Source organism: Poromitra crassiceps (assembly GCF_964638095.1).
Source record: "Poromitra crassiceps genome assembly, chromosome: 7".
NCBI classification, from domain to species: Eukaryota; Metazoa; Chordata; class Actinopteri; order Beryciformes; family Melamphaidae; genus Poromitra; species Poromitra crassiceps.
In genome coordinates this window covers 34,907,665-34,928,513 of record NC_139628.1, presented here as the reverse complement: position 1 = coordinate 34,928,513, position 20,849 = coordinate 34,907,665, and the positions used below count along the sequence as shown (strand labels likewise).

The following is a 20,849-nucleotide window of genomic DNA, read 5'->3' as shown; positions in this document are numbered from 1 at the left end:
GAGTCAAAGCATAGTGAGGGAGGGAGGGGAGGAAAGGGAGCCTATTGTTAATCTGGGCACAGGCAGCTTTGCCTGGGACTCAAGTAGAGCAGAACTGTTTCTATGGTTGCATATGCTGTAGCAGCGCTGCTGTACGGTGCCGTTAGAGGGAGGTGGCCGCCATTAGCATTCATCAGGCAATGTAGGACTGGATGTGCTGCTGTAAAAACTCATTTGCTTCATATAGTGAAGCAGGACTTGTGGATGCTGGAGACACATTATTACATGTGATATTTTTCCACTGTGGCCTTGGAACGGGGAAGGGAAGCAGTCGGATCTCTCCCGGAGCTGCTGGGGCTGCAGGGGGAGAAAATGGCTGTAGGCAAAAATGTATTTAGTGATAATAAATTGATCTTTTGAGTGGCACCAAATTGTGCGCCGCATACTTGATGACTTTACATTGGTATCGGGGCTGCAAGCTGTGGCATGTTTTCAGCTGCACCCATTTAATTTGCATGAATCAAACACACGGAACAGAGTTTTTTTTTTTTCTTCTTTTTCTCTCGTCTCCACCTCTCCACTTCAGCTCACACCTCTGAAAGTAGAACACGGGGTGGGAGAATGTATATATCACGCATCATCCAAAATTCCCCAGTCGCTCTTGTCAGAAGCGCAAATAAATCCCAGTGAGGTAAAGGAATATACTTTGCAAATATTAGCATCAAATATAAAGTGTGAAGGCGATACTGGGAGCGAGGGTGGATTAGCTTCCTGTTCACCTCATCTGACTTCCCTTCAGGACAGGAATAGGGGGAGATGGAGGGTGGGGGGGGGCGACGACTGAGTGTGGGGGTCTCATTGATCGGGGGGTGGGGGGGGGCGGGGGTGCACCAAAAGGGATCCTATTTGGAGGTTTAATTAAAGCGAGTGAATTTTATTGATACAATCCATCGGGTGAGATTGCAGAGAGGAGTTTGGTGTAGCACCATTTAGCAGGCCTGACACTGTAATTAAATACGTTGCAGATAATAGACGGCCCTGTCAGGAACCCTGCAGCCACCAGGCGCAGGGCAGGGCGAGATGCAGCCGAGTCAGCCTCCGCACTGTCCACACAAACATCAACTCACACACACAGACACACACGCACACACACACGCACACACACACACACACACACACACACACACACACACACACATCAACTCACACAAACACACACACAACCTCCAAGCCAGCATCACACATCAACACACAAACACACACACAACCTCCAAGCCACCCTCACACATCAACTCCTAAATAGGGACACATAATGACGTCGGCACGACATCGTTATCGGCCGTTAATGGCTTTAAAATGAAATATCGGCTTATCATCGGAAGTGTCATTTCTGCCGATGTGACAGGCTGATAATATGACCCTTTAATTATGCCCCAAATGCATCCGAGCCTGTTATGTAGTGCGAGCGAGCCAGCGTCCTGGGTTCTCCTCACGGAGTAACTTGGGGACAAAACGATAACTGAGTAACGAGAGACGACGCAGCAGCATGTCCAGCAGCGATCGCTGGCACTTTTATTGTGGAAGTCTGCCAACTTCTCCTGCCCTATGGCAACTCAGAGGGGACACACAGACATTGCATAGAGACGCACACATACTGTAGTGAACAATAGAACGGGCTGTTACAGTAGGATGGATTTTACTGTTTTGTTTGAAAGAAAAGGTTACATAATATGGCATGTTTTACATCACCTACGTTGAAGCAGTTTTCTTATTTTGTACAGTGATTGTGTACATTTTGAAAAGCATTGTTGTATTCATGTCTGCATCTGCCAGATAAGAGCAGGGATAGCAATGTGTTAATTCCACTACAGGAGTGACTTGATGTTGTCTGAAATGAGGTGTATGGGGGAATTTGCGCATACCTATAATCGGCATTGGCAATCGGCCAAAAGAGATGGAAAATATCAGCATATCAGATATCGGGGGGGGGGGGGGGGAATCCAATATGGTGCATCCCTGCTCCTAAGTGTGTGTGTGTGTGTGTGTGTGTGTGCGCGCGCCTCCATGCGAGTTCCTGAGTGTCGACATGACTCTGAAAAAAGGATGGTGCACCCAGCACAAAGAATGTATGACTACTCAGGGGTGTAATGATGTATTGATCGACAGCACCTGCTAGATGACTATCTGGTCCCCCTCCATTTTCTATTACTCGCCTGTGTTTATGGACAAATGTTGATTTATGACTACGCTGGGCGTTTATTTAGCCCAGTGCCGGGGCGCCACAACGCCCCTTCCAAATCTGTCACGGCTTCACAAAAAGCAACGGATAAGATTAGTCGCAGAGTGGCTGCTTTGTTACAAGTCACAACAACACAGGCATCGACTTGAGTAATTCAGTAGTGCCATAAATGAAAACTTTATTTTGGAAAGTTTTTTTTTTTTTTTACCAGTCATGCTGTGTCTGTCCTAAAATCCCCTCAAGCCTACAGTATAAATTTAAGATATATGTGTGTGTGTGTGTGTGTATGTATGTATGTATGTATGTATATATATATATATATATATATATATATATATATATATATATATATATATATATATATTAGGGCATTCACGACTAGTGAATTTTACTAGTCGACTAGTCGTCCCTAAAGGTAGTCGACTAGTCGACTAACCGTTTAAAAAAAAAAAAAAATTAATTTTTTTTTTTTTTTTTTTTTTTTTTTTTTTTTTTAAATCTTTAAGAAAGAACATGAGGTATTTACACGACATACATGGACTATCATATCCCATATCCCCCACAAAGAACATCAAAACACAACAAAACAAAACAAGAAAACTGCATAAGATACACAATAATCCAAGAACAAACAAGACTATTGGACAAACAACCAAACAAAAACAATGCATTCAGCTCCTATCCTGATAAGCCTAATGACACTGGGGTAAAAAGTTCTTAAAGTCAAACTCTGTATGTGGTTGCCATATTTTGGGGATGTCTAAGAATCTGATTCTTGTAGTAAATTTCTTGTAGTAAATGTTATCCAACGTATGGTAGCTTGAGAGTTCATTCCACCAGTGAACTACAGCTGGGGGATTGGATGCTTTCCAATTTAAAGCTATGCATTTCCTAGCTGCCAACAGGGCAAGATCTATGTATTTACTTTGAATGCATTGTTTTTGTTTGGTTGTTTGTCCAATAGTCTTGTTTGTTCTTGGATTATTGTGTATTTTATGCAGTTTTCTTGTTTTGTTTTGTTGTGTTTTGATGTTCTTTGTGGGGGATATGGGATATGATAGTCCATGTATGTTCTTTCTTAAAGATATAATTTTTTTTTTTTTTTTTTTTTTTTTTTTTTTTTTTTTGCTAAAACGACTAGTCGACTACTAAGCACAGTGTCGACTAGTGGTTTTACTAGTCGACTAGTCGACTAGTCGACTAGTCTGTGAATGCCCTAATATATATATATATATATATAAATATACAGTACAGGGCACATCTGTTAGTCCCGTCCTGCCTGTTCCCCCTCCTTTGTTCAGTCATGCGACATTTGACATTACAGGATAAATCAGAGGTGATTTAGGGGCACATGCATTTAATTTTTTTGTTTTTTTTCCCCATCATTGTAAATGAGTAGGTTTAGGTTAACACAGTTATTAGTTTAGTGCACTATAGATTTATCACAGCATGCTGAGCTGATGCACAACACTAGGTTCACAGTACGTTATCAAAATATAAGAAATTAAATTGAAAGTCTCTTATGAGAGCATATATTAGGCAAAGGTAGCATGATGCAGGAGTGATTTTCTGATTTCATATTGTCATGCTATATTGTATGATGTGTTGCATGTACTGTACATCATGTGGTCTACACGGTCTACATAATCGGTCTGTTTGAGTGTTCTGTTTAATTGGACCTGAGCTTGGTAAGGTTAAAGAGCACTTTGTGCTTGCGTTCTCTCTACCAGAAAGAGGCCACAGTGTCTGCTCTCATATGGTAGTCTGAACAAATGTAAGCAGAGATTTGACAGACAGACAGTCCATGCTGCAGGTGTGTGAGTGAGTGTGATACTGTGTGTGCACTGCTGAAATTGACTATAATGTCTGTGCTGCACAAGCAAAAACCAGTGGTCATGTGAACGGTCTCCCGCTGTAGGTTTCCTATGCGCGTCCGAGCTCCGCCTCCATCAGAGATGCAAATTTGTACGTCAGTGGCTTGCCAAAAACCATGACTCAGAAAGAACTGGAGCAGCTCTTCTCTCAGTATGGACGCATCATTACCTCACGCATTCTGGTGGACCAGGTGACCGGTGAGTAGAACAGCCCCCCTCCCCCTTCTCCCACACACACACACACACACACACACCCCTTTTTCACATCACATCGTTCGTCTCCCTCGTTCGCTCACTGACTCCCTGACAAAATGCCACAGCCAGGCCCAAGGAATACATCAGAGGTGGCAGCATGTGATCCCCAAAAATGCAATTTTCCACCGGAGGTGTTCATAAATATGCATAGATGGATAGAATATGAAATGGGTGTGAAGTAGCAGGACTCGATGCCTGGTAATTTCTTTTCTCCTCTCCAATTTCCCCCCACTGCCCGCACTTACCTTCTCCCGCTCTGCCTCCCTTTCTCTTCCCATCCCCAAGGTGTAGCTGCAATGCCTGTTTCATGGCAGGGGGGAAAATGCATTTAGATCAGTTGTAATCTCCATTTCCCCAACTGCCATGTGGAAACTGAGTCCTTTATGAAATACTAATCAACAGAATTTTTCACCGAGCCGTTTGCCTAACGCTACTTCTGTCCCTACCTGCTGCTGCGACGTGCAATGTTCTTTCAGCTGAGGGTTAAGGAGAAAGCTTCCATGTGTCATTTGTTGTCGGGGTAATTCAAGTTACCTTCTTTTTTTTTATACAAGACCACCAGTGCAGACTGCAGAGCATGCTTCTTATGCTTAAAATACACTACAAGAGTTTCCCTCCCATTTTACATAGGATTTCCAGTTGGGCTCAGTCTGTCTTTGTTGACTCTAGTCTGCAGTTGTTGTGGGCAGTTGTGCCAATTAGCAGCAAAATCTGTTAGTGTATTATGGGTACAGATTTCTAATCGTCACGTGTAAACTGCCTCCCGACGCCAGTCGGAGCCACAACGATTACAAAACATGTTTGAATTTCTCACGTTGAGTCGGGTAGTGTAAACTGGTCCAACCATCAACTCAACTCACACGTGCATGTGGAATCCTGTCGATATCCAATGAAAAACTAGGAGGCAATGAGCCAAAAGCAGTCAAATAGCTAGTCTTCATACAATAGATATTTCTGATACCAAGGCACACGTGAATAATAGAGGGAAGCATCAAATACGCTAGTATGCCGGTTGAATAAAACCGAAAATTCCCGTTACAAATTCCAAAATAAAACTATATCATTGCAACCGTTTTGTGTGTGTTATCTGAAATACCCCAAGTACCAAAGAGGAAATAAAGAATACATTTGCATAGAAACCTGTTTTAAATTAACATAATGTTGTGGCTTCGAAAAGTAAATTTTAACCCGTAGTGAGTCATGCAGTAATACATTGGCGCTTTTATTTTGAAACTAAAATTGTCTAGTATGATTAGTATGGTCATGTCAGTTTGCTGGTTATTTGTGTTGTGGGTTCAAGACACCGTCTTCTAACTTGAAAGACGTGAGTTTGATGGGCGCACAGTCGGGTAGTGTATTTTGTTCTGTAATTCCAGTCATGTCATGTATTTCAGTTGTGATAAACAATCTTAATGAAAAAGTCGTGTAGTATAAACTCAGTCTTTTCATAATCAGTTAAGATTTCAAAGTCATCTAGTGTATCTAGGCTATTAGCTGAGAGTAGCTCTGATACATTGTAACATTTAGAGTTGATGTTTTCAGCAATGCACTGATCAATGGAGCCATGAGACATTGGTGATCGCTGATTGGCCGTTTCAGCATCCCGATCACATGATACGCCCACATTTTTAAATGTCTGCTTATGTGCCATTCGACAGGAGGCAGACTCTTTTCTTCTTCTTTTTAAGGAGAATGGGTCCATATGTCTTTTTTTAGTTGGCGGCTTACCACACACACATTAACATCTAATAACTACATTTGCATAAAAGAATATTCATTTGCACATGGCTAGGCCAGCAATTTTGATCATTGTTAGTATAAATTACAGGAAAATTGTTTCAGTCTTGGTGACTTCATTGGTGAACAGATCAGACGGTTAAAAAAATATAATCTGGTAATCAGAATCGACAAAAAAAAAAAAATGGTTTGCTGCCCTAAATTACCATATTACATTTTGCCATATTCATTGTTTTAAACTCCTCTGATGTGTCAATGAATTCCACCGTGCCGAGTCGGTGTTGAATGTTGGCAGTCCTGTCCGGAGGCACTGAGCGCAATAACCATCTGTTCCGCGTCCTCTCCTCTCTCAGGTGTCTCCAGAGGGGTGGGCTTCATCCGTTTTGACCGGCGGATTGAGGCCGAGGAGGCCATCAAGGGTCTGAACTGCCAGAAGCCGCCCGGCGCCACCGAGCCCATTACAGTCAAGTTTGCCAACAACCCGAGTCAGAAGACCAGCCAGGCGCTGCTGTCCCAACTGTATCAGTCACCCAATCGAAGGTACCCAGGACCCCTCGCACAGCAGGCACAGCGGTTCAGGTAAAAGGGGCAGACCGAGAAAACTCAATCTGATTAGAGCCGAGTCTAGTTAATACTGCTAGTGATATATAATCTATTGACCCTCTGGGGCTATTGAAATTAGCATTTAAATTGTCTCGCGGCAGTATTATGAAAATATTCTGTGTTGGAGCTCATCAGTACTCTGGACAGAATAATTTATCTCCATATTCACATTTTAATCTGTGCTGTGTTCCTCCTGTTGCAGACGACACTATTGGGTTTGCGGGGATTTTGTCAAATATGGAACTGAGATGAACAATACTCTGTTGTTGTTAATTAAGTCAACGGTTTGCTTGATTGATTGGTTGATTTTTAGACTTGAAAGACTAGTTATTGACCGTAAACTTGGCATACATTCATGAATAAATTGCCTAATCTCAAAATGTCTAGTCTCATACTGTCTAAAAATAAAGGTTGTTTTCATGTGATAAACAAGAAGCCCTGCTGCAGTCTTTCCAACCTACCTTCTGCTCTGTGTTTAAAGTGAAGGTCTTCTGTCGGCCGTGTTGTGTAGGTAGAAGGTGGAATATTGATAAACAAGTTCAAAAGTCAGCGGGTTAATAATGACATGATTGTCTTGGGAATAACTGCAGTATAACAGCTGACTATTTGAGCTATGGCAACAGAGCTATTGATTCATCTCTGTACCATCCTGAGCAACACTGTCAAAATGTCTTCATCAACCTCATGAAACGCATCATCTATATTGGAACTAATGTATCGGTGTTTGTGTGCACTTTCCTTTAGGTTGGACAATCTGCTCAACATGGCCTATGGAGTCAAAAGGTAAATTGATTACTTTAGTCATGATTTCTTAACTCAGCTTTAATTAATCTCCCGGGAAATGTCCGACCCAACATGAGGGAGTTGCGTATGACATGTCTGCTTTGTCTTGTCACTTTTCTCCTTCTCCTTCACGAGCATTGTGTGTAGATGCTAAACACTGCATGGGAATAGGTGGCATGGATTCAATATGAGGAGGTTGATCAAAGAAAAATGATTTTGTGTCCGTGCTTTAGCGCCCCTCACAGAACTCTTCCTGGCATGATGGAAAAGAGTCTGAAACCATACGAATGAAAGAGTGGAAGCCAGTGCTTAATTTGTGCCGGATCCGGCACCTGCCGTTTTGGACTACCTGCATTCTGGTAGCTATTGCGTGGACCCGGCGCCTGGTGGCATGAAAGTTATTTATCTACTTATTTATTTATTTTGTCTGACTCAACATACTCTACTCAGACTGCCCTACCTGCTCCTGTAACCCTGGGCACTCACTTCCCCTCTGACTCAACATACTCTTTGACCCCTTTATTTACAGTTCCACAGATGAAACATGACAAAATTCTGCCGTTCACACGGAGCTGGATTTCTTGAGATTTGTTTTTGTGTTTTTAAATAGGCTGCTGCCACAGTGCATTTCAGATTGTCTTTTGTTGGCATGCTGTCACAGCATCATTTCTAGATTAAAGCATTGTCTACACTGCTTATCTACATAACAAACAGATTTTTTTTTCCAATCTCTTACTTGCATACCTGTATTTTGAGCTCCACCCTCTTGATCTACCTTGATCTATTATGGACAATCGCGTCCTGTTTTAAACTTTGTTGCCTCAGATGCCTTTCAGGGTTCACCAGGATAGCAATTTGTCTGAGCTCAGTTTCATTAGAATGCCTTCCTAGGGCATGATTGAAGCTCAAAGGCCCATCACTGGCGACAGTAGACTTGTGATTTCTCTTGTCTCCTGCTCATTGGGTGACGTCTTGGTTGCCAAATCTCTCTCGGGGTCCTTGATGCTGGGAGCACACCTGTCATGGTGGATGGTCCTTGATGCTGGGAGCACACCTGTCATGGTGGATGTTCCCTGAGAGGCTAACTGGAGCAGCTAATCTCATGCGACACCTGCTGCAATAATTCATGGCTCTTCCATGCACTTTGGATTTTGTTTCTTCAATCTGCAAAACCACATTTACCAAAAATCAGGGCTTTTGTGTGCCTCTCTAGGCTACTAGGCATCTCGCACGCTGCGCGCACTCGGTTCCTAGGCTCGGAAACAAACAGTGCCCACTTGCTCCATTTTATACAATTCCTAGACTCGGCTAATTCCTAGGCTCGGCCGCTGCTCTTATGACATCACTGATGATGTCACAGCTTCGCGTTACTGATGACATCACAACTGCTCTTATGACATCACTGATGATGTCATAATGCCTATGACATCAACAGTGATGTCACAATGCCTATGACATCAGTGGGACAAAAATGGAAACGGGAACAGACAGACAGGGATTGCCCACTTTCCCCCTTTTATAGGTAGATCTGAGGAACGCCTTGGCGGAATTTCATAAAATTGATAACTGAAACGTCACCTTGGACTCAAGGATGAACTGATTCGATTTTGGTGTTCAAAGGTCAAGGTCACTGTGACCTCACGACCGCTTGTTTCATGCTCGTTAATGCGATATCTAGGGCTGCAACTAACGATTATTTTCATTATCGATTAATCTGTCTGAGTATCTGCGTGGTGGGATGGGGCGTGGTCAGGACAGGGGGCGTGGCTAGGTAAAAGAGGCCATAGCTAGAGTTAGGAAAATCATCGAGGGTCAGGGGTTAGAGGGATGGGTAGGGGGAGTGGCTGGCTGTATCTCTGTGGTGGGAGGGCGTGATCAGGAAAGGGGTGGGGCAAGGTCAAAGGAAGGGCTAGTCCGACAGAGTCAGGGTTGGAGGTTTGGATAGGGCTGTGTGTCAGGATTAGACTTCTGATCTGACTCAACGTTTGCATATCGTAGCAGACTGGCGTATTGGCCTTGGCGGAGGTCTGCACTCTCCGAATGCACTTGTAGTTTTACTATACATCCCGGAACATGGCGCTAGCGTTCTTCATCCACATACAGTTTAATGTTAGCATTTGAGCTAATTGTTACTGTAACAGACTACATTATACCAGTACACTCAGTTATATTACTAACGTGATGATTTGGGCGATGTACCCCAGTTGCTTTCACACTGTCAGGCTAATTTTAATTCTCATGGAAAGTGCTGTGCATTGTTTTCCTATATGGAGGGTGAATGAAATGAAAGGGTTTTTAACACGTGTTAAAATGGTAAGCGTAATGTAAACAAGACGCAAATGAAGTAGGGCTACCACTGATGCCTGTAGAGACTTGTCAGATTCTGTTGAGCTTGTCAATTTGATCTCTAATCTTTAAGGATGGCTTTACAGATTATCATCCCACTTTGCATCATATATCATCTCGGTAATATAAGCACGTGGGCAGTGTTTACCTTCTCTCTGTTTACCTCACAGAGAGAAATCCTCCCTTTCTCTGCCTGCAGAAACTCTTACCCCCGCCAGCTGCAAGTCTTTAAGGCTCTCGATGCGATTCTCCGTGGATGTGCGCATACTTTAAAAAAAAAAAAAAAACGGCTGCCCTCGGAGCAGATTCTGCATCTCGAGCAGTTCCGTTGTGACGGAAAGTGCATCACAACAGGGCATTTTGCCAGAGGAGGAAATGGGAGCTCTCTGTGAGGAAAACACAGAGAGAAGGTAAACACTGCCCATGTGCTTATATTACGGAGATTATGAATGATACAAAGTGGGTTGATAATCGCTGAAGCCATTAGCTTCTTGGCTTTTGGTCTTGTCTTGAACTGCGCTGTTTTTGTCTTTCTACAGCAGGTTCTCCCCCATGGCCATTGACGGGGTGACCAGCCTGGCTGGTATCAACATCCCGGGCCACGCAGGCACCGGCTGGTGCATCTTCGTCTACAACCTGGCTCCAGATGCAGACGAAAGCATCCTGTGGCAGATGTTTGGGCCATTTGGTGCGGTCACAAATGTGAAGGTCATCCGTGACTTCAACACAAACAAGTGCAAAGGATTTGGTTTTGTCACCATGACTAACTACGACGAGGCAGCCGTGGCCATCGCCAGCTTGAATGGATACCGCCTTGGGGACAGAGTTCTGCAAGTCTCGTTCAAAACCAACAAAACGCACAAAGCCTAATTCCCGCTCAGATTGTTATTTAGCGTCAGCAACGTGATTTTCTTTGCTTTTCCTTAATTGAATCTTCTTGATATACTTTATGTTGAAAAGAGGAAAAAATACGGCAGGTTTTCATGCCCCGTAATATGATAAACGTACTATAAACGTAATATAATATCTTTTGTTCAGTATTTAAAAGGATGTACATGTTTTTTATTTTGTGTTTGGATACGTTTTGTGTTTTGGATACTTTTTTTGCATTTTTTCCATGTTCAGTACATCGATAAATAAGTTAATTGGTTGGCTGCATAATGTTGCTTATTGTAAAATTAATGGAGAAAAGACAAAAAAAATTCTTAAAGCAGTACCTTGCCAAAGAGCTAAGAACCTCTTTGATGTGGGTTTAAAAAGCATCTATTTTTATAAAAAGAAAAATTTGGAGAAACTTTTTACTGGACCTGGAACAAAATATTTTGACTTGGATACTTTGAGAAATATCTTCATATGACACCTTGTGAGCTTTTGAACTTTACCAGAAAGTTTGCAGTGGTTGAAATTTCTGGAGAGATTTATGATGTAAAAGATACCTTTTGAGATCTTTGTATTATCTTTAGATTCTAGAATCAATGGCAGTGGTGGTTTCATTGTAAAATCATCTGTGGGTCGTCCCATCATCCTGGTTGTTATATGACTAGCAACTCGCTTTCCGATTTGATTTGGAAACGGACAAAAATACAAAGGTTTGTTCGCAAAATTGCATGCAAAATTATAACGTGGAGATATCTTAAAAGGTAAATGGGGGATAAAAATCAGTTCTTCCTAAAGGGTTCCCTTCAGACAGAGCTCATGGTGTTTTGTGGTGTACTTACGCTATATCATTAGACTGATTTCGTCTTACTATCAACCAATAAGGGTTTTACCTACATTGTATGAAAGATTGAGGAGGACAAGACGATGGAGGCAGCAGCTTAAGAAAACTAGTTTGAACGAAGAATAGAATGGATTACCTATGATCTTAGAGCTATGTAAATAAGTCCTTTTTTATGTTCAGTATTTGGCAAACTTATTTTGGTTCTAGTTTGGACTTAATTGCAAAGTGCTTTTTTTTTCTTTTCTTTAAGGAGTCTTGTATTTCCTCTGTTAGTGGCCGGTGGTGAATTAAAAGCTGGGCCTCCAATAAAGGCCCTCTGCAGTTGAGGTAAAGGCAGGCCCGGGCCAATAGGGGAAATACGGTATGTAAGCTATTTTCATTTTAGATATCGCCTTTGTGCTACAATTTCGCCCGGCATGAACAAATGTTCCCTCCCACCCTCTTATCTTTGTCTTGTGAGAATGATTATTTCAAGTTTATTTGAAGTTATTTGAAGTTGTACAGTCTTGACTTGCTTTACTCATTTTGGGAATATAATATATCTTTTGTTGAGTATTTAAACGGATGTACATGTTCTTTACTTTGTGTTCGGATACTTTGGATTTTTTTTTCTATGTTCAGTGCGTCAATAAATAAGTTGAAGGGCAATGCAATGTTGTGAATGAATCCCATCATTACTTTTTCCATCATAAAGAATGTGTTTTGGTCGTGACTGTAAAGGTAGAGTTGGAATCAGCCAGTTGAGGCGGTCAAAACAGATTCAGAACCGCACCCCTTTGTTGACTTGATCCCAGTGTAAAGGTGAGCTTAAAGCCCCGCCCCTCCAGTCATCTTTTCCTACCTGTATAACCACTGATGACCTATGAACACGTACATGTGCGCGTGCTCTAACAACGTGCGTCATTTGCACCAAAGAGCTTACATTGATGAGAACTGGTAATGCCTTGTTCCACCGATTACAGAGCTGAACAGTCACGTGACATCTTTTGCCCCGGAAGTGAGATTCCCGTTCATTTTCTCCATAGAAACTTTGGGGGAAAAAACGTATAGAACGAGTTTTAAGGCTGGAATCAAGCCACCCCGTGACCTACTGAATTGTGAGTGACCGTAAAACATTTCAGTTGGAGAAAAATAAAATGACATCGGGTGGAAAGAATGTTCGTTTTTTTCCCCCCGTCTTTATTTTTTGTTTTTGCTCCAAGTGAAATTCAGTAGGTCACTGGTTGGCTTGGTTCCAGCCTTAAAACACATAAGGTTTGTTTAAATGTCTCTGGAGAAAATTAATGGGAAACTCACTTCCGGGGCAAGAAATGTCACATGACTGGGGCTCTATTCCACTGCAGCCCAATGACTGCAGCACTGTTCTGTCTTTTTTCACACTGGCGGATGTTGCCGGCATGACAGTCTGAAAACGTTATTTTAGAGTCACAATATTGTTATAAATATCAACAACTAGCCAACAGATATCAGCGTTGGTGGGCTTTATGGAGAGAGTGTGACTCCAACTGGTTGACAGTTACTGTATATCAAACTGGTCATTCAGTGGCATTTTGTTGCCACATAATTAACATAGCTCACCGAGCTAACATCTAGCTAATGCCAGATAAATGTAACTTAATGTAACATATCTGAATATCATACGTAACTCGTTGACAACCATCATCTCTGATGTCATCACCCGTTTTTACCAACAGCTTATTTTTTTAGGACTTTGAGGCCAAAATAAGATTAGTCAACAAAATACACTGGCGAACACTGGCTAATCGGCAGAGCAGGGAAAACACAGCAACACATGAAATATCTGAATAAAAACGATGACATACACTGGAGGGGGGCTTCAAGCACTAATCACAGCCGACATCCTGCAATTGATTGCTCTGCTCTCCCTCGATCTTCCCTATTGGCTTCAAAGTGTCTGTCTCTTTGCAGAAAACCCTGTGTTTTTACATCTGGATACAGCGTTTCAAACCCTGTGTTTTTAAATCTGGATACAGCGTTTCAAACCCTGTGTTTTTTTACATCTGGATACAGCGTTTCAAACCCTGTGTTTTTACATCTGGATACAGCGTTTCAAACCCTGTGTTTTTACATCTGGATACAGCATTTCAAACCCTGTGTTTTTACATCTGGATACAGCGTTTCAAACCCTGTGTTTTTACATCTGGATACAGCGTTTCAAACCCTGTGTTTTTACATCTGGATACAGCGTTTCAAACCCTGTGTTTTTACATCTGGATACAGCATTTCAAACCCTGTGTTTTTACATCTGGATACAGCGTTTCAAACCCTGTGTTTTTACATCTGGATACAGCGTTTCAAACCCTGTGTTTTTACATCTGGATACAGTGTTTCAAACCCTGTGTTTTTACATCTGGATACAGCGTTTCAAACGCTGTGTTTTTACATCTGGATACAGCGTTTCAAACCCTGTGTTTTTACATCTGGATACAGCGTTTCCCCGTCTCCTAACAACTCAACCAGTTGCTGTGAAAGATTGAGGACAAGATGTCGGCCGCAGCTTAAGAAAACTAGTTTGAATGAAGAATAGATCGGATTACTCCTGAGCTTAGAGCTATGTAAATATGTCCTTTTTTATGTTGAGTATTTGGTCAACTTATTTTGGTTCTGGTTTGGACTTAATTGAAAAGTGCTTTTTCCCTTTTTCTTTCAGGAGGTCTTTTCATTTTGGATATTGACTTTTATTTCAGTCGTTTCCCTTCAGTTGAAATACTTGATTTTGTTGTCCTATGGACTAGCATTGCAGTGCATCAAATTTGTTGGTTGTTTGGTCTGTAGATAGTCTTGCTTTGTAAAAAAGGTATTAAGAAACTATAGACGTTCTTTTTGTTTTTGTTTTTTAAATATATAAACATTATAGATATATATTTATGTGGTAAAGAATGGATATAAACCACAGTTTTGAACTATTTGATTACTTTTGTTTCCATACTCATATAAACGTAATGCATATAACCTGTCTTTAAAATCGTACAAAGGTGTATGTTGCTTAATTCACTTTGGGGGAAGGATGGCGAAGCAGTTCCATGACCATAGCAAAATGGGAGTTGTACCACCAACCTCTTGCTTATCTCGAACAAACGGAGGCTGGTCAAGCCTTAGATGCGCCGAGTACTGCGCCTGCATCCTGCTTGGTATTTAAACCCATGACTACTCATGCTTCCCCTTACAATGAGCAGTGTGCTATGCATTATAGAAGTCTCTTTGCAACTGCTTGTTGATCTTTTCCTTCTTTGGGTTTCTTGTAAAAGTTTTAAGTCTAGATGAGTTGTGATACTTGCTGCTGTGGGGTAGGGGCTACATTTTTCATGCCTGACATCTCATACATCAAAACGAAGCGTTTCTTTTTGTAACTTGACAACTTCTTCACGATGGTGTTGGGGGGGGGGTCTGACATTTTGTTGCTACGATGTGATGGCCCGGCATGAAGAAATGTTCCCTTCCACCCCTCTTATCTCAATTCGTAACGTGAGAATGATTATTTAGTTGAAGTTGTACAGTCTGACTTGGTTTACAGCATTTTGGGAATAGAATATATATCTTTTGTTGAGTATTTAAAAAGATGTACATGTTCTTTACTTTGTGTTTGGATACTTTGGATTTTTTTTTTCTTCTCATGTTCAGTACATCAATAAATAAGTTGAAGGGCAATGCAAAGTTGTGAATGAATCCCATCATTATTTTTCATCGTCAAAGAATGTGTTTTTCGGTCTTCAGGACTGTAAAAGTCCAGGAGAGGCTGTAAAAATTGAGATTCATAAACATAAGCCACCTTTATGTGTTTTGGAAGTCCATATTGCTGGAACTAGTTTGTTTTTTGTTGACTTCATCCCTGTGTAAAGGTGATTACAAGCACTAATCACAGCCGCCATCATTCCGTTTAATGCAATTGATTGCTCTGCTCCCTTTTGATCTTCGCTATTCACTTCAGAGTGTGGGCCTCTTTGGAGAAAACCCTCCTGTTCTTTGCATCTAGATATAGCATTTACCAGTGTCCTGAGAACTCATCAACCTTGTTGCTGTGGTCAACGTCTTGAGTGAAGCAGACCTTTGACCACTGTCTCCTCCTGGTTTGAGGGTGATTTCATTTATTTACTCATTTTTGTTTTATCTAAATGTACAATGATGCCAATGCCAATATCCCAATAACTGACTTGTACTGTATCGAAATGCAGAAGTTGGATTGGGGACTCGTGTTCCTCAAGTCACTGCAGCACTTTGCGTCTGATTCAGAAAGATTCCTATTTGCTTTATTTTATTTTTGATGAAATGCTCGTCTTAGCCTATATCTCACATCTCTATCCAACATTAGTACTGCCTCATCTTCCTTTTTCTGGCAGTGGGTGTTTTCGTGCTCATGGTTGCTGCAGATGTCGACGAATCCTCTGATGTAAAGTTGTATCCGGCGGGATTTTTCCTTTCTACTGCGCCGCCACGAGGAAGAGATTGGACGCTGAATAAAGACGCCGCATTTTACTTGAAATTTTTCACAAGCGTTAATTGGGGCAGAGTTCAGGCGCCGGCTCGAATGTGCTGTCACAAAGAGCGGTGCGAGGCTTGAAGGAAGACGCCTGATATAGAGTATTGATTTTCCTTATCTCATGCTCCACTTGAGGCCCGACAGCCTTGGCGAAGATGAAATGGCCCGCTTTGAAGTGCGCTCCCCCACTGTGCAGCCACCTCACACTGCCCCACTGTCATTCTAAGGGGCATAGGAAGGACGCCGACGAGGGCCAATCACACGCGGCGTTGTTGCGAAGAAAGGCTCTCTTTAGCGTGTGTTTCGGAGGGGGGGAGCTTTACCCCGACATTTAATTTAATGAAGACAATATTTATGCCATGCTCAATCATGTGCTCATTCTGGGTGGCTAGCTGCAGATAAGGGCTCTAATCTGTGTGCTGCTTAAAAAGCTTTCCGAGCAGTCTTTCTGATATTTACTGCTCTTAATGGTGTTCCATTAGCCTGCATGTTAAAGCACGTCATCTCTCCCGACGGCCATTTTTAGCGTGAAAGGGCCCAATTTTTTCACTTGCTGCTCCGTTTTTAAAAGCGTCTCTTTTGTAAAAAAAAATTGAAGGGATTCTGAATGTACTTGTCGTTAGGTTTGTTGTGCTTTACGGCTAACGGATATTGACGTGTGAGAAGCTTTGGCAGAGTGACGCCCTGTCGGTTCTTATCCGACATGCTTGTGGCGGTTCGCCCAGCTTAAGACCAGTGTTGTCACGGCAGACGAGTGCTGTGATTGGTCATCTTCCAGCTATAGGTTCTGATTACACGCTGCTAGTGGAAATAGGATTAAGCAGGAGCCATCAGAAGTTAATGGCCATCTCAGAGGCGTCGTTCAAAGCTGATGTCATATCCCTCTTAATTATATGACACCGTCTCAATGTGCACGTCTGCTCGGTTTCTTCAGCCAGCGCACTGAATCATCAGGGTTTTTTGACGTGCTTGAAGAGTAGACTTTGACTCGTGTGCTTTGGACAAACAGTCGTTCAGATTATAACATTAGCCAGGAGTGAAGGATGAATTGGTATTAAGGATACAAAGAAATTAGGTTTTAACTTGTCAGAGCACACCGTTCTATCGTCAGTGCCTGTGCTGTAACTGCCAGAATATAAAATTGCATTTGTTCACTCACAGGTCAAAACTTATATTATAACCTATAACCCAGGAAAAAGAGGAGAGAAAACACATGTATCTTTGTATCTTTTTTTTTTTTTTTTTACACATTTGTCTCTAGATGCACCATCTTTTCTAAGTAGTGGTAGATTATGGTTGATGCTTTCTATGCTACTCCACCTTTTGAAATTACTTTCTTGCATATTAGTTGTGCATGACGTTTTCTAGAATATCTCTAGAGAGAGTGTTTTTTTTTAAAATAGCATAAGTGTTCGCTGTGGTCTTCTGACAATAACGGATATGAAGAACATTTGTCCCATCTGCCCTTGGTCCATTACTTCATTATAATTCCTACATACTGTGAAGTGGAAGGCGCTGGACTGCAGCTCCCACATGAGAAACGTATGGGGACTATGAGATCCGACCTCCAGCGGTGTCCTCTATACGTTCATTTTCTACATGCTACCTATACCGCCACCTCCAAAGCCCTATTTAAGACTTTGTGTTCGTCGAGAAGAGGGTAACACAGATGTTCTCTCCATTATTATCTCACACATTTGCAATTCTCCCCTTCTCACTCACGCCCCTCCTTCTGCTCTAGCATGGTGCCTGCCATGGGGGGGGGGGGGGGCGGGGGGGGCTAAATAAAACATGGCGGTGAATTTGGTCCGGCGTGCGCTGCCGATGTCAGCAGATGCCCATAAACACATTTGCATGTGGCCTGTCTGCTGATTTGATTTATGGCAGACCGGATTTTCTATTATGCTCATTTATAGTGTGCACCTATCTGCCTGTCAATGAGATTTTTCAGCACTAAAGAGCCACAAGGGCCCTTATCAGTCATTATGGTTTCTCCCGTTACGCATTCTGAGAGCTTGTGTTTGCGCTCGGACAAATGGGATAATACCATCGATTGTATAATAGATAATACAAACAAGTTGCTAAGTGGTAGGAAGTGTGTACTTTGAGCAAAAGTCAGCGTTCTGCGTACCCCCAAAATGCACAGGGTTACACAAAGCAATCGAAGCTTTTACGGAAAACTTTGAACACTAGCGAGACCGTGACAAACGAGATGGATTTCAGTTGAACAGAGTTGTTGAGGCCGTTTGTGGTATTTGTCACTGGCTGATATTAAAATGTTTTTCCAGACATAGTCCTCACTTGTACTCTTAATTATTATGTACTAATTTTCATGATGATTTGACAAGATATTGCTCACTTATGCAGTTATCGTATTTAAGAAGTTCAATGCAGCTACATAAATAAAAGCCTTCGGAGATGGTTCAGTTGAGAACAAGGCAATACTATATATTAGGGATGCACCGATATGAAAATTTTGGCCGATGCCGATAACCGATATTAACATTGCTGTTATGGCCGATAACCGATATTTACCGATGTCGATATGATCTGTATAAAACCACATTTTTATGATCATCACATTTTGTACATACTGAAAAACACATGTTAACACTGAATTTGAAAAAGTTATGCATTTCTTTATTTGCAAAGCCTTTGGAAAAGCCCATAAATCATAGATTTACTGCATTATTTCATATCAATGTGAAGAATTTGGCTGATAATGATAACCGATATTAACATTGCAACATCTGACCGATACCGATATGACCGATATGTTAAAAAATCGGCCGATACTGGCCGATACCGATATGATTGCCGATATATCGTGCATCCCTACTATATATTGTTGGCAGTATACAGTACATGTACTGTACATGTATATACTGTAATATACAAATATGACACCTTGTTTTGACCTGTAATTCTCACAGTTAGTGAGATGCATCATTTAAACAAGTTTGCGTCCAAGTTATTGCATATGAAGAAGGAGCAGCTCACTGGGGCTAATCGCTGTCATTTTGAAGTAGTGAGTACTGCATAATAATTTCCCTCGATTTCAGATCAGATCAGCCATGCATAAGATATTGTACAGACAGACAGACACATACAGACTGAGTTTGTTTGTTCGTTGCTGGTGGAAGCCAAGTCACTGGCAACCAGTGTTGGCCAAGTTACTTTCAAAATGTAATATACTACATATTACTAGTTACTTTCATTTGAAAGTAATACGTTACTTTACAATATTACTCTCTGTGTAGAGTAACTTGTTACTTATACACTACTTTTGCATTACTTTTACCAAAAGAACAGCAGCAGCAGAATGACATCGCCGCAATGATTGTATCTTTTTTAAATATGTGCTTTGATTTAATCAAATGTAACTCAATTTATAACTTGAGTTACTTCACAAAGCAACTGGTATAATATTACTGAAATCCTATAAGTAATAAGTTACATTACTGAGTTACTGCTAAAAGTAATATATTACATGTAATATGTTACTTTTGTAATTAGTTACCCCCAACACTGCTGGCAACAGATACCAGATACCTGAGTAAGACAAAGAAGACATCCAGATTCAAGTACGCAGATATGTTTTTTTTCACCAGAATCTGCATCCAGTAGAAATGCATATTGGCTCAATAATTTGTCTCTACTTTGGTGGATCACCGGTCTCATGGCTCATAGCCTGGAACAGCAGCCTTGAGATGTGCTAAACTAGAAATCTTCTCCACATGATTGACGATCTGACATTGTTAATACTGCACACTGTTACCATCAAATCACACTTGTTTAATTCCTCCTTTGACACGGTAACATCCTCAAAGCGGTATTATTTATGCCTTTATTAGAGCAGCCATCACTTCATCTCAATCCTCAAGCTGATCTGATTTACATTGTCTGCTCGCTGCACAGCTGTTCATTGAATATTTGTCCCCTGAAATGCTCTCGAACGTTTTAAATGAAAAGGGCTTTAAGTTGATTGGTGTGGAGTGGATGAATAGTGGTTCTTTATGGGCCTTTTATATGGTCCTTTTAATGGCAAAGTGTCACCAATACTTCACCGGTAAATTCACAAGTACCCTCCTCTCTCCATGTCCGCTTTTTACGTCAAGCACCCCCTGAAATATTCCTTTTGACAAAGGTTTAGACATTTCACACGTGTCTACTTAAGAGGATAAGTGGGGATCAACCATTCTTGTTGATTGCACATCCAAATGAGAAAATGGCAAAGTTGAAAACACTGAAATGGAGGTAAAGTACTGTATCACAGAATTCTAACTAATTTAATTAGACCTTGAAGGTCAAGATAATAATGTCGAGTCCCTCCATTCCCCCGCCCCCCATTTTCTCCCCAATTGTACTTGACAAATTCCCCCTGCTGCCGTTGCTCTGCCGATCTGGGGAGAGTTGTAGACTAGCACATGCTTCCTCCGATACATGTTTCTATTTTTCTATTTATTTATTTGAGAAAGGGACAGTGCATATTAATGAACAGTACAGTCAGTACATGTAAATATGCCAGATTATAGCTCGAAGGCTAGTTTCCATCTGGAGTCCCTTGGCAGGTTGAAAGCAAAGTGACAGATAACACATACATACATTACATAGGAAATATACAATATCAGTAATAGTACAATTAGTAAAAGAGAGAAAAGGAAAAATAAATGATTAATGTAAAAGTTAGTACATGTGTGAGCATCCTGCACAATCACACATGGTCACAGGACTGGTTAATTCTCAGCCACGCCTTCAGATGGCCCTTGAAGGTGGCCAAGCTGGAGCTTCCCCTTATAGAGGGAGGTAGGCTGT

The 20,849-nt window shown here is 41.5% G+C and overlaps 1 protein-coding gene across 6 annotated transcripts in view; it reads left to right on the top strand.

Annotated features, from left to right (window-relative positions):
* The window catches only part of elavl2 (ELAV like neuron-specific RNA binding protein 2), a gene marked incomplete at both ends in the record, with an annotated part of 28,425 nt that extends 17,739 nt beyond the window's left edge, over positions 1–10,686 (top strand). For 2 of the 6 annotated variants that reach the window (XM_083640743.1, XM_083640739.1), the window contains 4 exons: positions 4,137–4,290; positions 6,438–6,663; positions 7,432–7,470; positions 10,356–10,686. In XM_083640743.1, the coding sequence (XP_083496869.1) occupies positions 4,137–4,290; positions 6,438–6,663; positions 7,432–7,470; positions 10,356–10,686 (750 nt within the window). The remainder of the gene's footprint in view (positions 1–4,136; positions 4,291–6,437; positions 6,664–7,431; positions 7,471–10,355) is intronic. The other 4 variants (XM_083640740.1, XM_083640738.1, XM_083640742.1 and 1 more) reach the window with 3 other exon arrangements.
* Positions 10,687–20,849: the final 10,163 nt, after the last annotated feature.